The 16,092-nt window shown below is 41.9% G+C and overlaps 1 protein-coding gene across 2 annotated transcripts in view; it reads right to left on the bottom strand.

Moving 5' to 3' along the window:
* The window catches only part of dctn1b (dynactin 1b), a 36,230-nt gene that overhangs the window by 3,370 nt on the left and 16,768 nt on the right, over positions 1 to 16,092 (bottom strand). For both annotated transcript variants that reach the window (XM_070919804.1, XM_070919805.1), the window contains 20 exons: positions 14,921 to 14,941; positions 13,486 to 13,653; positions 10,592 to 10,789; positions 9,358 to 9,562; positions 8,588 to 8,666; positions 8,276 to 8,435; positions 7,913 to 8,017; positions 6,978 to 7,169; positions 6,736 to 6,852; positions 6,347 to 6,499; positions 6,063 to 6,223; positions 5,570 to 5,738; positions 4,769 to 4,837; positions 4,304 to 4,516; positions 3,952 to 4,113; positions 3,655 to 3,786; positions 3,430 to 3,558; positions 2,982 to 3,124; positions 2,706 to 2,890; positions 1,357 to 1,508 (listed from right to left, as the gene is read on the bottom strand). In XM_070919804.1, the coding sequence (XP_070775905.1) occupies positions 1,357 to 1,508; positions 2,706 to 2,890; positions 2,982 to 3,124; positions 3,430 to 3,558; positions 3,655 to 3,786; positions 3,952 to 4,113; positions 4,304 to 4,516; positions 4,769 to 4,837; positions 5,570 to 5,738; positions 6,063 to 6,223; positions 6,347 to 6,499; positions 6,736 to 6,852; positions 6,978 to 7,169; positions 7,913 to 8,017; positions 8,276 to 8,435; positions 8,588 to 8,666; positions 9,358 to 9,562; positions 10,592 to 10,789; positions 13,486 to 13,653; positions 14,921 to 14,941 (2,913 nt within the window). The remainder of the gene's footprint in view (positions 1 to 1,356; positions 1,509 to 2,705; positions 2,891 to 2,981; positions 3,125 to 3,429; positions 3,559 to 3,654; positions 3,787 to 3,951; positions 4,114 to 4,303; positions 4,517 to 4,768; positions 4,838 to 5,569; positions 5,739 to 6,062; positions 6,224 to 6,346; positions 6,500 to 6,735; positions 6,853 to 6,977; positions 7,170 to 7,912; positions 8,018 to 8,275; positions 8,436 to 8,587; positions 8,667 to 9,357; positions 9,563 to 10,591; positions 10,790 to 13,485; positions 13,654 to 14,920; positions 14,942 to 16,092) is intronic.

Genomic DNA, 16,092 nt, shown 5'->3' with positions numbered 1-16,092 from the left:
ATCATATTTCCCCTGTATTAGCTTCTCTGCACTGGCTCCCTGTAAAATCTAGAATAGAGTTTAAAATCCTTCTCCTCACCTACAAAGCTCTTACTGGTCAGGCACCATCATATCTTAAAGAGCTCATAGTACCTTAGTACCCCACTAGAGCACTCCGCTCCCAGAATGCAGGGCTGCTTGTGGTTCCTAGAGTCTCCAAAAACAGAACAGGAGCCAGAGCCTTCAGCTATCAAGCTCCTCTCCTGTGGAATCAGCTCCCAGTTTGGGTCCGGGAGGCAGACACACTCTCTACTTTTAAGAGTAGGCTTAAAACTTTGCTTTTTGATAACGCTTATAGTTAAGGGCTGGCTCAGGCCTGCCTGGACCAGCCCCCTAGTTATGCTGCTATAGGCCTACACTGCCGGGGGACTTCCCATGATGCACTGAGCTTTCCTCCTCTCCGTCTTCATCTTTGCACATTCATCACAGTCCAATGCATGTTACTAACTTTATTTCTTCCCCGGAGTTTCTTTGTGCTTTGTCGACTCGTAGGTCGCTGTGGATCGTGGTCCTGGTACGCCTGGGTGCTGCTGCTGCCATGGGCCTGCCTGACTCTCATCACTACAGTTATTATGTTTAGTCGTAGTTCTGTCACTATTAAAGCTCCTATTATTAATCTCAGCTAATATTACAGCTATTTCTACTGTTAGTGCTGCCATACATCTTTGCCTACCTATCTGTCTGTCTGTCTATCTGTGTCTCTATGTCTATCTCTCTCTCTCTGTCTCTGTCTCTCTCTCTCTCTCTCTCTCTCTCCCTAAAACCCAACCGGTCAAAGCAGATGACCGCCCACCTAGAGTCTGGTTCTGCTCGAGGTTTCTGCCTCTTAAAAGGAAGTTTTTCCTTGCCACTGTCGCCAAAGTGCTTGCTCATGGTGGGAACTGTTGGGTCTCTGTAATAACATTATAAAGAGTCGGTCTAGACCTGCTCTATTTTGTAAAGTGTCATGAGATGACTTTGTTGTGATTTGGCGCTATATAAATAAAATTGAATTGAATTGAATTAAATGTAGGTGTGATGGTCATAATCTGACAAATTCAAAGAGATATTTATGTGACTGTAGAGATCAAGGTGCCATTATATATTAGCTTGTCTTAGCCTTGACAGTGAGACAATCAGGTTGGTTAAACGGTATTATAGGATTCATTCAAGAAAAATGATTCAACACTAAGAATATATCTTGCGAAGTTTGTTAATCGAATATTGGCTACTTTTAAGTAACTTTACTGGTTACTTTTACTATTGTAAACTATTTCCATGTCTTTGAGGGGTCAAGTGTCAAATCTGTTAAACAACTGGTGGAGAGATGATTGGTACCTTCAGTCTGTTGTTGTCGTTCTTCAGGTGTTTGATGCAGAGTCTCTGAGCTTCAATCTGCTGAGTCAGCAGAGGAGAGTCGATCACCTGGACACCTGAACCTGAACCGACGCCGGACACCATGTTTGCTGCGGGAGCGAGAGCAGGTATACGTCAAGTGTTAAATACAAACTCTATATTCTCGGTTTAAACAAATGAAAAATGATGTTGAACTGTTCTTTGACTGCAGGACCTTTTAGATGTGAGGGAGTAGTACTGTAGTACTGATACTTTTACTTAGGTAAAGAATCTTAATACTTCTTCCACCACTTTTTCTATTAGTTCAGAAGAAGTCGAACCACCGTCAATCAGTTTGTCTTCCCCTCTGGTGTAATTATCAATGATTACAGCCAACATGTCAAAAACAAAGAAAATAGTGTTTAACTGAACAACTTGATATTATTTTCACTTATTTTTAAAAATACTGAAGCTTGTAATTGACTCACATCCTGAGCAGAGTTGCTAAATATGGATTAAGACCATGCAGGGAGATGATGTGCATGCAGACTTATGAGATGAATATCACATTAATAGTTATAATATACACATAAAACCTTTTCAACCTTAATGGTTTAATAACATAGTTTCTGCAGAGTTTTCCAAGTTAAATTTAATACCGTTTTCCACAATTATACTGTCCAGTATGAAAGTATGATGGAGACCCAGTAGGGACGACATGGCCTAGATTTATTTAGTTTTTTTTATAACAATAATTCCTAATGATGTACTTAAATTAACGCGACCTGGACCCAGACAAGCAGCGTAGTGACAGTGTTTGTATCCACTGTCACAACTATTGTACTTCTAGTTTATAAGTATGCAACGTCCCCTGAAAGCCTGCAATCAAATACAAAACCATTTTATAACTTGCATAAAGAAAATATTTAAGACTTCTGTAAGTTATATTTAAGACTTTTTCACACCTTCCAAGGCTTTTTTATTTTTGAGAAAACTGGATTCAGTGCATTTTAAGGATCTGCAGATACTCTGAATAACACATGCATGTAGTATTTAACTGCCGTCAAACCAAGCAACACTGAAACACAGGCAGGTCCTTTTTGTGACAAAAATGAGCATGCGGGACCAACAGCAGATGTCAACACAAGCAGGTAGATACCTTTTTGTTCCTCTGCAGAAGGTAAAACCAGACAAACAGGAGGTTTTTAAGGTTGTCAAAAGGAAGAATTAAACACAGTCATTGAAGTTTAAAATTAGTTTTTTTTAGCCTCGTTAAATGAATTGCTAAAAACAACAATGATATACAGCCACTAGCATGTGTAGTAATGTTGTTGGTAAATGTACGGTCACATAGTTTTCCTGCCACTCACCTCCCGCCATTCCTGTGACGATGGAAGCGATTCCTGACGGGCCGGTTCCCCTCAGCCCGTCAATGGTCATCTTTGATTGGCTGTTGATTCGCTGCTTCAGCTCGGCCTTCTCTGACTCCAGCTGGTCGATGTCGGCCTGCAGAGCGTCCATCGTCTCCTCAAACTCCCTGCAGAGAGGAGGACAACACGGCACAGCTGTAGACGTCCGTTACAGAACATGACTTTGTGTCTGGATCTACGGTCAGACGTCGTTCTTACTTCTCTTTCTTCTTCAGCAGAGTCTGAGCTTCGTCCAGTCGAGTCTGAATCTTTTCAACGCGCTCGTCTGCGTCTTTGGATGAACTGTCCAGCTTCTTCTCTAGCAGACTGAGACGGACGTTTGCCTCGCTCAGCTCCTCTCCCTGAAACACACAAACACAGGTTTCATTCACTCTTTTTTCATTTCTTCTTCATTTGGTCCTTTGGATGTCAGAAGATAATTAAAAACTGCCCGTTGTGGGGTCTTGTTTGGTCTTATCTGTAGATATCAGAGACTAAAGTGTTTATATTTGCTTTTAAAAATGGCTTGGACGAATAATCAACTATCCAAATACTTGCAGATATTTTAAAATACAGGTATTCTGTTGATGGACTGGTTTAATTTTATGTACATCATAAGTACCTAAAGCTGTGCCTCTGTGCCACCATCAACTCAGTGTTCACCTACCTTGATCTTGAGGGACTTCTTCAGCTCTTTGATGACCGTCTCTCTGTCCTCCAGCTTCAAGCCGAGACCTTCTGCGTCGGTGATTTCAGCTCGAAGAGCCGCCGCTCGCAAGTCCACAGGCGGAGGGTTCTGACGACAACAGAAATCATGTCAAGGTGAGAAGTCAAAGTGCTAAAACACTTCCAGACCTGCACAGTAACCCCACACAGAGCTAGTTTCTGACACCTTGTTTTGAGGCTTGTCTGAGTCATATTCTCCCTCCTGCATGGCGGTGGCCATCTTGTTCATGGTTGCAATGACGAAGCCACAGGACTGCCGCAGATACTCGTAGGGGTTGGCGCCCTGGGATCCATAAATCTGAAAGTGATAGTATGCTTGTCAATAACCAGAGCAGTCGGATCATTTGCGTTGGTCCTGTTCTTGTTTTGTAAGTAAATACCAGTTCGTTTAGATTGAGACACTTCACTCCTCTTGTTTTTTTGTGTTTTTCCAACACAGATAAACTGAAGTATTACAGTATACCTGCTCTCCTGCCTTGAACGCCACATCCTCCAGTTTGACGGCCGACAGTCCCTCCTGTTCACCAAGAGGCGACATCATCTGAGCTCCAGCTGCTGCCACTTCCTGCAGCACCGCCACCACCCAGGTCAGGTGTTTCCTACAGTCTGAGAGGGTGTCTGACACCTGCGGGCCACAACATGACTTCAGTTATCACAACCAGGTGAAGACAAATCTATATATTCTACTTAAGGAGTTTTGGTAAATCATAAAATACTATAACTGAAATGATAGTAATGGAAGCTTTGATTTGAACGAAAACGTCGACCAAATCAATAGCCAGTGGACAGTTAAGAGGTTTGGTTGCCTTGGTTACCTGTTGTCCGAAGTTGAGCGCCGCTGGGATGCCCGGTGCGTCGGTTCCTGGCATCCTGCGGCGAATCTTCTTGCAGAACTGTCGGATGTCGCTGCAGGACGTCTCCAGGTCCTTCAGCAGCACGGCGAGGTCGGCCTTCTCCTGGCCCGCGTGCAGGAACGCCCGCAGACGACCCACCTCCACCGCCATACAGTCCAAGGCACTCTGGGTAAACTGCACGTGGACACAGCAGGTGACGTTCAAATACAAAGCCATAAAGTTCATAACACACAAGCTGATTGGACTCAACAGAAGACGCAGCATCCAAACTCATAATCTACAGATAAAAAATGTGACGTAAACAGAGTAACCCTCTGAAAAGTCCAGGAAGAACCAGGAAGGAGCACATTCACAACAATATATCAAAGAGCGTGTCTACTTCCTTTATTTTAATGGATGAAGTGGGACGTGGTTGTTGATACTCACTCTGATGTGATCAGCCAGCTGCATGGTGCAGTCCTCGGTCTGATCCGTCAGGTGGATGCTGTACAGGTGCTGAGAAAGGAGTCATTTTGTAGATAAGTTTAAATTCACATACAGTATATTATGATTTGTGTCCAATGATAACATATCTTTTTCACACTGGCACTGTAATGTACTTAGGTCCAACATGGTACATTACATAAACTACTTCTCTGCTTAACAGAAAATCAAGTCATGACTACTCTTTCAGACAAACACTTTTCTTGATAAGTGAGGTTCCCAGTGGAGTTTTCTTGTAAACAAACAAAACTTATGCTTTATTCAGTGTTTCTCACCAGAACTCAGTGTGTGCATCCTTGAGGTCAAATAAACATGTTGAATGTATTTCCCTCCTCATGAAGCAGATTTTTTAAGTACATTAAATCCTGTATGGTTTAAATCCATGTTTACGACCTGACATTCTTCTTCTTTCCTGTCTTTGTCAGTGCATTGCAGCATATTTTGGCACATAACCACCACCTGTAATGTCCTGTAGGACAAAAATAAACTGCTGCATAGCTGCTACTAGGGGTCAAAAACTCCCCAGCGAAGCTTTGAGTATAAACAATTTTCTGTCAGTTGACAAAGCTGACTGTTTGAGCTCTAGCTGTATGTCTGCACACACTTTATGTAAAAACAACACAATAAACACATGGAGAGATGGACCTAAATACCATATAAATATGTCCTCTTTTCATGTGAAATTGTCACTGCACTGAGCTAATCATCTGTAACAGTGTGTGTTTGTGTTATATGTGTGTGCACCTGATAGTATTTAATGGCCTTGGTGAGCGGCTCCACGTTGACCGTCTCGTCCAGCTGGTCTTTGTGCAGCAGGTCGATGAGGAAATCCAGAGATCGTTCGTGGACGCTCATCTCCGGGTACAGAGAGCCGATCTTCTTATAGACATCAACGCTGCACTGAGCCAGAGCCCTGACACACACACACACACACACACACACACACACACTTGAATATCAGTTTTAAATGTAAGTGTTAAAAGGTGCCTTCATATACACTTTTTCACATATACATGAAAATACATTTTTAGAAATGAATCTGCATTTTCAGTTAATGTCATGCACATATTCATTAATCCTCGTTTCCAATGCTTGATTTTAAGTTATGTGGTAATAATCAGAAATATATTAAATCCAAGGAAACCATTTAGACTGAGGTGCCATGGAGTTTAGTGATTTAGTGCTCAGATTCTCTCCAGCCGTGTTTCCTTGATTTAGGGACCGAGGTGAAACGTACTGCTCGTATTTATGTAGTGTGGCCTGCAGTAGACTGAGCGAGTAGACCAAACCGCCGGCGAAGCTCAGCTGCTCCCCGACGGCTCCCTTCAGCCCCGCTCGCTCCACACAGTTCTCATTCAGGTCAAACTTCTCCTGGGCCTGTTTGCTGATCAGCTCGGCCTGCGGACGCAAACACGTCGTTCAACATCATGCAGAAATACACTTTGCAGCCCCCTGTGGAGCAATCCACATCTCAGTTGTCTTCAGCTTCTGAAGTCCCACAATGCATTTGTCTCTACTGACCTTGCAGATGAGCCGGGGGATGAGCAGCAGCACCAGGATGCAGTCGTGGTCTCCGCCATGACGAAGGAAGGACTCGGGCATGAAGGAGGTCAGAAGAGAAACATGTCTGTTGGCCTGACCCACCTCCATCTTCCTCAGCTCCATCTCAATGGCCTGAACACACACATAACATAAAACACACCTTAGATCTAATCTATATAGTACACATTTGACAGACATCAGAAATAATATATAGACCCTGAGTTACAATCTAGCTGAGGTGCTTTTCACTTTTAAAGTTTTAACTTTTAAAAAAAGGACATTCAGACTGATACTAAATCACATTTAACGTTATCGCACCACTTACAACTACTCATTATTCAGACCAAAGAGCTCTTATTGTCTCTGACCTTGGCGTAGGCCTTTGTCTCTGCAAACTTAATCTTGAAATCAAACATCTCTGCTGGCGGCTGCTGCTGCAGCTCTGCTGAGGCTTCCTGCTGGCTGGTCAGCTCTCTGTTCACCTCCTGCAGCAAACACAACGGGAGAATCAGGACAGGTCACGAGACAGAAACGTAGGCTCAAACAACGTGCTACATGCTAAATATGCCACAACTAGAAACTAGGTCTAACCCATTTTGAGTGTCTGTACCTGCAGGTGAGCCGTGAGCTCGCGGTACTTCTTGATGGTCTGCTGGTAATCAGCTACAGTCTCTTGTGCAGCTTCAACGCGTTTCTCAGACTCTCGGACTCTCGCAGCGCCCAGATCCAACATCTCCCTCAGCTCCAACTCTGTCTCTCTGGCGTTCTCTTGCAGCTCGTCGTTCATCTCATTTATAGCTTCCTGGAGGGAGGAGACAACAAACAGGATCAGTCCTTTGCTGGAATACTTTCTCATACTTTCGAGTTTTTCTGCTGCACCGCTGGATGATCACCTGACTTCTGTTGAGGTTTGAGTTTCTGTAGTTGCTGTTCACACTAACTACCTGACTCTTCCTCCGTTTAATGCAAACAAATTGTTAACGTCTGCCAGAAATGCAAAATATTTCTACTCCTGGATGTATTTAGTTAGTTTTTTTCTAGAAAAGCTTAAATTTCTTTTTGCTGGTTTTTACTATCCTGCTGATCCCACTGATGTTGGTGAAATGCTCTAAAATGATTTAAATTACTTTTTTAATCTAATTTTATTTTAAATTTAAAGCCACAATGTGTATAATTTGAAAACTCTCAGGATTGCCACATTTTTCTTGCAACAAAAGCTATAAAATTCTACGGTGTCGTTTGCTCCAACAGAAGTGGACTTCAACCTAATTAAAATAGTAGCTCAACAATGACTGCAGTGATGGCGAACACCAGAGGGCAGCACACACATATTAACGGCTGAGGCCCATATCAATAATGAAATGAGTCAGCAAACTGTGGCACTTTAATTTTCTCTGACCTCAGTCCTATAAATATACAGAGGGGCTGAGCAGGAACTGCATGAATCTCTCGTTGTTAGTGTTGGATACTGAATCATCATCATGTTTCTGTTAACTTAATCTCATATTAGCGTTTGCGTATTTGCTTGACACAGAATGAACTCACCAGGTCAGTGACCGTCTCTCTCATCTCCCTGACTTTCTCCTCCAGGTCCAGGTTCCTCTCTGTCAGCATCTCCACCATCTCCTCCGCCCCCAAGGCCGCATCCACCTGAAGCAAAGCACACATCAGCTTAATCAGAAATGGCAGTATTTTCTGTCTCTTTGGCATTTGACCCCTTAATCGTCAATCACCTTGCCAATAGCAGCTTTAAAAGAAAAACTGCGAATGTGAGAAAGAAAAAAGAGCCACTAGTGAGTAAAGAGGTGGATGCTGGTGGCCAGCAGACTGATTTATGTCACTGCATAGCTGCAGCAGCTCAGCCAGTCAGGGTTGAGTTTTAAACAGCCTGTGCGTTAAAACTCTGACCTGTTCTTTGAGCTCGTCGATGGTCCTTTCTGCCGCCGTCATCTCTTCCTGCAGTTTTTCCTTCTGGCTCCTCAGAGCGTCCAGCTCCACGTTCTTCTTCTCCATCTGCTTCTGCAGCTTCACGTGTTCCTGCTTCTCTGACGCCGACAGGTCGCGCATCCTGACACGCAGGAAAAATAGATCTTTGTTGAATTTCTTTCCCTTCTCTCTTTTCTCTATTTATTGTCAACTTTAATGAAGCACAATTACACCAACATAATCAACTTCCCTGCAGGTTGAAGAGTCCATTTAAGGACGTGTCGACACACCTACCTGACCAGCGCTTCCTTCAGTCTGCCATTCTGCTCTTCCAGCTGTTTCACATGGTAACTGGAGGCAGCACCATCTGAACCTGAGACAAACCCCAAAACACAACTGAGCTCTAGAGTATCCAGCGAGTGAAATATTTTCTGCAGGGGTTAAAAACACCAAGAACAACTTTTAATTTATGTCACCAAATGACACTTGAAGAGAACTGATGTTGCTGTGTGCTATTGCCAAAAGAGACGATGGCAAGTTTCAATTAAACAAATGGGACTGTTCACTCAACTCGATAAATCAGCCATGATCACGGTGCACTTGGAGGTCGCTGATGACAACATTTCAACAGTCTAACCATGTTGTTGGCCAACATTTGTTATTTCTGCTGCTTGTAACTGAACACAGAATAACTCATCCATATGTATACAACCTTGATGTTTTAAACTTCAGAGTGCAGCTCAGACAGAAACTCCCTTCTGAACAAAGCATTTTTAAGCCTTTCACTATTTTTTAACAGCTCACAGGTTTATTTCTGATACTGTGTTAAAGGTTTTCTTATTAAGGCCTTGAAGATTGAAACAATTACGTATTAAAGCAGAAGGAATGGCCTATATCGCCTTAATAAAAATGTTTTTCAGTCACTACCTGCAGCATGAGATGACTGACGCAACATCAACATGTAATAAGAATTATTTTGGGAAATATGCAGGGTTAAGAAACTGAGGCTCTGTTGTCATAAAATGATATTAAAACGTGTTTTCATCTCTGTGTCTTAGCTGTACCTTTCTCCTCGATCTCGTGCTTGAGGATCTCCAGGTCCATGGTGAGCTCGTCCACTTTCTCCTTGAGGGAGTCGACCTCCAGCTGCAGAGACTCGGCCCTCTCCTCTGCCATCTCCTTATCCAGTGTGGCCATCTCGATGGCGTCCGCCGTGTCCGACATCTCCTCCATGTAATGCTCCTTCGCCTCCAGGGCTTCTTTTGCCTCCTACACACACACACAGGAAAACTCAGTCTATATAGTCTTAATACAGTCTTTAAAACCTGCAATAACATTTTTCATACATTTTATTTTTTAGTTCATAACTTGCTTGTGTTAAGTTAATTATTCATTTAAAGGCAGTTTAATGTTGGCCGTGGTTGGCCATTCTGCTAATATCTAATCTTCAAAAAATTAAATTAGTGTGGGTTCACCTCATATTAGTTGATCTTGGATCAATACTCTTTCAAGGTTACTTGTCATTTGTTATATAAAAATGGTCATTGTCTGCCATCAAAAAGTCTTTTTAGCTGAACTCTAGTACATCGTTTGATGAAATTATGTTACCTGCATGCTACATATTGTTTTGTATGTCAGCCCAAAACCATAAACTTTGTTCGTCACTATTAAAAGTTAACACTTAAAGTCCTTGAAAACGTACTGGTTTTTGGTCTTTCGCTATAACATAACATTATATATTCATGAAAAACATCCATCCTTAGGTGTATTAAAACTCAGCTTCATCAGGACTGTGTTGGTGTGGTTTGTTCAGATTTGATTGACAGTACCATGGCAACATAAACAATCAGCCCCGCCCACTTCAAACCAGACAAAAACACAAACACTGAAATCTCTCATGTAAAATAACCAATACCGAACATGTAGGATCCAATTGTTCATAGTAAGAAACTGATGGGAAATTTTGTTTTTTAGGTTCTTTAAAAGCAACAGCACTGCAAAGTATCAGACATCAGATTCTCCGATATAAAATATCAGCATCTGTCTTTAAAACCTATTTTAAGCCGAATCCTAGCATATGGTTTGGAGAGATCATGTGATCTTTACTTCATAGTCAACACATAATTATCAATTTTTACACTTAAACTCAGTTTAAGCTTCATGTCCATCATCTTGACTAGTTTCTGCAGCCATTTTGTGGATGCACTGATAACGTGTACTTCCAATCCAATCCTCCACCCATACGCTCATCAAGCAACATCCACCCATCCATCTACTCCTTCATCTGTCGCTCCTTACCCTCTTGGCCTCTTTGAGTTGTTTCTGCAGCTCGGCCTGCTGCTCCTGCATCTTGGTCTTCCACTCCTGCAGCTGCTCCAGCTGGATCTTGTGCTTCTCCAGCTCCTTCAGCTTGGCCTTGTCCTCCGTCCGCTTCATCTTCAGCGTCTCCAGCTTCTCCTCCAGGTCCTTCACCTGTGCTCGCAGCGCCTCCTCCTCCTGGATACGGGACATATTTAATTATTCTCAACACATGATGCAGCTGCACAACTCTTTGATGTTTCTTTAAGCGTCTCACTTTCATGATTCCTCAGGTTTTTTTTCTCGGTGAATAATGAAACCAACTGATCAGGTATAAAGTTTTCACTCCGACAGCACTTTCATCTTTTCATGTGTTAGGAAGCTTTAATTTCACTTGCCATGCAGTGACTCAACCTGTGGAGAGGAGGACGTCAAGACACAAACATGCCCTGTCGGGGAGGACACACAGTACAGTACGTATCTGCACACACACATAATCACACACAGCAGAAGATCACTCAATAAACTGAAATAACTGAAATAAATGTGCATTTTTGTTTTTAAATCCAGCCTGTGAACAGAGACGGTGCCACCTCACACACCAATTAAAGAGGAAGTCACACTTTTGACAGCCTGTTAAAATGTTAGTGAGAGGAAAACAACACTTCAGTATCAAGCGCAAAAACATCACGCCACATCACTGCACCTGTGTTTCCATAGTGACGTCCTCCTGTGGGGATAAAATACGAATCAGGCTGATTATGTCCGCCTTGAAATTAAAACACCAGACGTCAGCTGACTTTTACAAAATGTTAAAGTGATAACGCCTGGCATTTATCTACAAATGAACGTAAATGTTGCTTCCCTCTATTGCCAGCACAAATAACACGCAAGAGATTCAACGTGTCCCCCGGTTCGTGATTAATGAAGAGTTCACAGAAAATGAAGCAATTTTATTGGTTCAAATCGAGTAACATTTGGGTCTTAATCATGCTTAACTGGCCGTGTGCTCCAGAGCTAATCACTTCAGAGATTACTGCTTCATCTCATTTCTGAGAAGCAGCAGACTAAACTGCATCAGCTGCAATGCAGACGCTTCCTCTTTATCTCTAGTTAATGGCATTTTTTGAAATGTACTACACAAAACACAGTAGCAGTAGATTGTACTATTGCATGCAAAATGTATTATAGTTAAGAAAGTATTTATTTATGTAAATACTAGCTGAGTAAACTGTGTTGAGTGTGGTGTCTCTCAGAGCTCAATTCTGGGCCCACTTCTCTTTGATTAATATGTTTTATCACTTGGCAATGCTACATTTTCACACCTATGCAGATGACACCCCACTGTATATCCCTGAATCTCCACATGATTTTAGTCTAATTAACGCCTTAGTTGAATGCATTCATAATATATATTTTTGGATGACTCAAAACTTCTTACAGCCCAAAGGGACTCTTTTGAAGGAAACCTTTCGACATGCAGAAGAACCACATTAAGATTGCTTTCAGCTAAGGTGCTTTTTGCCCTTTTACCAATTATTTAATTAAGAACTCCACACTCAACCTCCAAATAACTAACTAACCTCTGTACACTGAAAGGTAGGAACATTTTATTGAACCTCAGGTGTGGTCTGTTGTACTTGTGACCACAACCAGTTGAACCCTATAGCTCTAAAATCCATAAAACCTACTAATTCTATATAGTGTGTAGTATGTACTAATTGTCATAGTATGCCTTTTTGGCAATTAGTATACAAAAATGCTTTTAAATGCTTTACCATTTTATACTAACAGGAAATGATATAATACATGTGACGTCAGATGTCAAGCAAACTGCAACTTTGGAAAGCTGCTGGCAATAAAACTGAAGCTGTTTCATCACCACAGGAGCAGATCCTCCATTTCCTACACATAGTATCCATCAACAGCACAGTACATTTACTTTGTCGCTTTTCTATTGTGAACACACAACATACTAAAAACCTGCTTAGAATCACAATGTAGTATGGACTTGGGAAATGGTAATTGTCTCACATGTATAAACAACACGTTTTTCTGTCTGAATCACTTCCAGCTGAACACAGTGTGTGGAGAGAGCACTGATTCACCACTAGTTGGCAGTACAAGCAAGTTGCCTGCATGTACAGTTACTCACATTAATCTATTTCTATTTTTTGCTATTTTAAATTAGAAATAATAATTTAAATAATAATCAGCCCTGGATTTACCCTGCCTCATACCCAGTGCATGCTGGGATACGCTCCAGCCACCTGTGACCACAAAGAAGATAAGCTGTTTGGAAAATCACTGGATGGATGGATTATATGACTAATTACAACCAAATATTAAGTGTTTTTCCGTTTCTATTCGACTGAAATTTCTTTGATGGTTTGTTTTATGTTACCTATTTTAAGACACCAGTTAAGGCCTCAGGCTCATTTCAGATCTTTTTTTTTGATGACTCTTGGATGACACCAATACAAAGTGACAGCTGTGTCAAAAAAGCTGTATATTTAGAGGAGCTATAGCAAAGAAACGTCACATCTGATTTAACTGCCACACTTCTGCTACTATGGCTTACTATGGAGTCCTAAGACGTCTTTGATCTGGTTGGCACATTGTGGCACTCTGTTACAAAACCACAGTGTCACAAGCCATCGTCCTTATTCCTGATCACAGACGTATAATCATTGTCTTTTACAGAGTAAAATGTATCCTCATAGCTGGCATTAGTCACCTGTTTCCTACAAAACCAAAAACATCTCTCTGTAAGCAAGTACTGCATAAAGAATGGAGACCTGGTGGATTCAACTTGTTCTTAATTCATTGACAAGCGGCCTTTCCCCTTTTCATGGAAAACATCAGATCTGTGAGAACTGAGATGTGATACTGACCTTGCTGGGGACGGGGGCCGGAGGGTTTCCAGGGGAGTGGAGGGTGGGGATGACCGGAGCGGCCAGAGGGGTCTGGGCCGGCGTGCTGGGCTCGCTGCTGCTCATCTCCCCAGCAGAGGCCGAGGCCGAGCCAGACGCAGCCCCCTTCCCACCGGCAGGTCGGCTGGGCTGCTGAAGAAAGCAAGAGGGAAAAGTAATGATGAGAAAAACAGTGTTTACATAAGAAATGTGGATAAAAAGACAATGAAAAGATCCCACTAGGTACAAATGGATGTCCGGTGATGTAATAGCGGCCATAATGGAGGTCCCTCAGTATGTTTACATGCACATAGTATCCTGGTTTTGACCTGATTCAGGATGTGACTGAACATCGTCACTGTCCAACACCGTTTAATCTCTGAATGCCTGAATTTGGCTGGATTTAGCTTCTACAACTGATTACAATGGAAAATAAAGAATAAACCAATACAATTTATATTAATTTATTTACCATCGTATCTTTTGTTTTACTGGTTTAGGACCATCTAACTGAAGTTGATGACGCACTTGGCAGGAAATGATCAGATCCAGATATGATGTTTACATGAGCAACATATAACCAGGAAACTAATGTCCATGTAAACACAATCATTATAAAAACACTTGTTTTGCACACCTGACCTTAACACATACTAGCATCAGTAGAAGCTAGCAGTTGCAGGCTAACTTACATCACTTACTTTCCTCGATCACTCGCTAGTTTTCAAGCTAACTGGCTGGTTAAGTTGTTGCCTCTCAAGCTACAACTGGTGAACTTTAACAAGGACTAGGACGGCTCACAGCCTTTTTCACAGATTTACACATTTAAGCTATTCACTGTCCCTTATATACTTACCAAACTGACCTATACCCACCCACATCAACCCATTTTTATTTTAGATATGCCTTATTTTCTTGTCATGTTGAGAAATTAACTCTTTTATGGACCTCCATGATAGCCACACACCTGATTTAGGACGCAGATACAAAACTGCAACAAAAAATACACTCAAAAATGAAAGAATACATAAAACCAAAATAAGAAAGCAAACAAAGCAATTAATGTGTTGAAACTAACAGCAACAAAAAAAAGGACAAAAGTGAACAAAAGCAACAGTAACTACACCTGCTTCAACAGAAAAAGGAAATGTTGAACACATGAATGCTGGATTACTCGGTGGAGACGGGACACAGTGTTTGTGCTGTAAATATCAATGTGAAGAAGATGGATGACAAAAGGAACAACAGCAATGTGTCTATGGCATAACTAAGTTGAAATAAAATGAATTGTCACTCTTGTCTTGGCAACACTCACACACACACACACACACAAACTGCTGCATGAAGTAAAACAACAATCAAGTGATTAAAACTGATCGCGATGGGAAGCCCTGAAGACGTTGAAGACTGGGCTCACCTTGGGCCTTCTGGCCGTGGTCTGAGGAGCAGACGGAGGAGAGGAAGTGGAAAAGGTCAAAGGGCAGCGGAGGAGGATAGGAGGAGAGGGGAGGAGAGGAGGGAAGGAAACAAACAGCCAGGGTTAGTATTTCAAGTTCATATTAAACTGGAAACCACAGACAAAACGACAAAATGGATGCATGGAGCCGATATGACCTGGAAGCCTGCTGCTTTACCAACAATAAAAACCAATAAAAGTCTCTCTCTTTTTGCTCTGAAAAGTTCCACAATGAACTCATTATAATGCGACATCCCTACAGATCTCTGCTCAGTTGTTTTCCTCTCGGATCTCTCTTGTCCTGGCTGGTCTCCAGGGCCTCGTCTCTTCCATCCACGTGACCAAAACCCTCAGTAACGACATGGACACTGAGACTGGTACGGCCGCTGTGACCTAAATGACTGCATTGTGTCTCAGAGGACGGGAGAGGGAACCCAGTTCTGTTGTGCTGCCCTCAAACTGTAGACAGCGCTGAGATAATAGCTTGTTATCCTGCGACATCGCATGTTTCAGACATTTCACGCAGCCGGCTGGATGAGCGGAGTTTCACTGAAGTGTGCTGGGAGATATTCACACTCTTATCTAACTTCTACAGAGTCGGTCCAGCAGACCTGGGTCACATTGTTGTAACTTTGGAGTAAAAACCTGCATCTCTATTTGTGATTGATTTTTATATGTTAACTCATATTTAAAAGACAAGCCAAGCTATTTTTACAACCTTTAGGTTTATGAAATCTTTCCACATTCAAACTGTATTACCTTCATCACGCATGGGTGCAGGGCCAGACAATTAATCCAAAGTATAATCTGTAATTTCTCCAAATTATTTTCTGTACAAATCAGAAATAAACTCTGTCACTGGGTAAATGTGGTCTCTGTTATTACATTTGATGAAATGTGGTGAAAATTAATTTGAATTTGCATTTCAAAGTTGATTCTTGACTTTGGATCTCACCTCACAATCCGTTTAGTAGCTGTTCTGGAGCTTTCAATCTTATGAGGGCCGCTAACTAACACATTTTCATTACTGATTAACCTGCAGATAAGTTTCTCAATGAATTGTTTAGTCTATGAAATGTCAAAATCCTAGTTTACCAGAGTCCAAGCTAACTTCTTCAAATGTCTTGTTTTGT

This window comes from Enoplosus armatus, chromosome 15, assembly GCF_043641665.1.
Source record: "Enoplosus armatus isolate fEnoArm2 chromosome 15, fEnoArm2.hap1, whole genome shotgun sequence".
Lineage (NCBI taxonomy): Eukaryota > Metazoa > Chordata > Actinopteri > Centrarchiformes > Enoplosidae > Enoplosus > Enoplosus armatus.
Note: the sequence above shows the minus strand (reverse complement) of the source record. Positions and strands in the feature narration are given on the sequence as shown.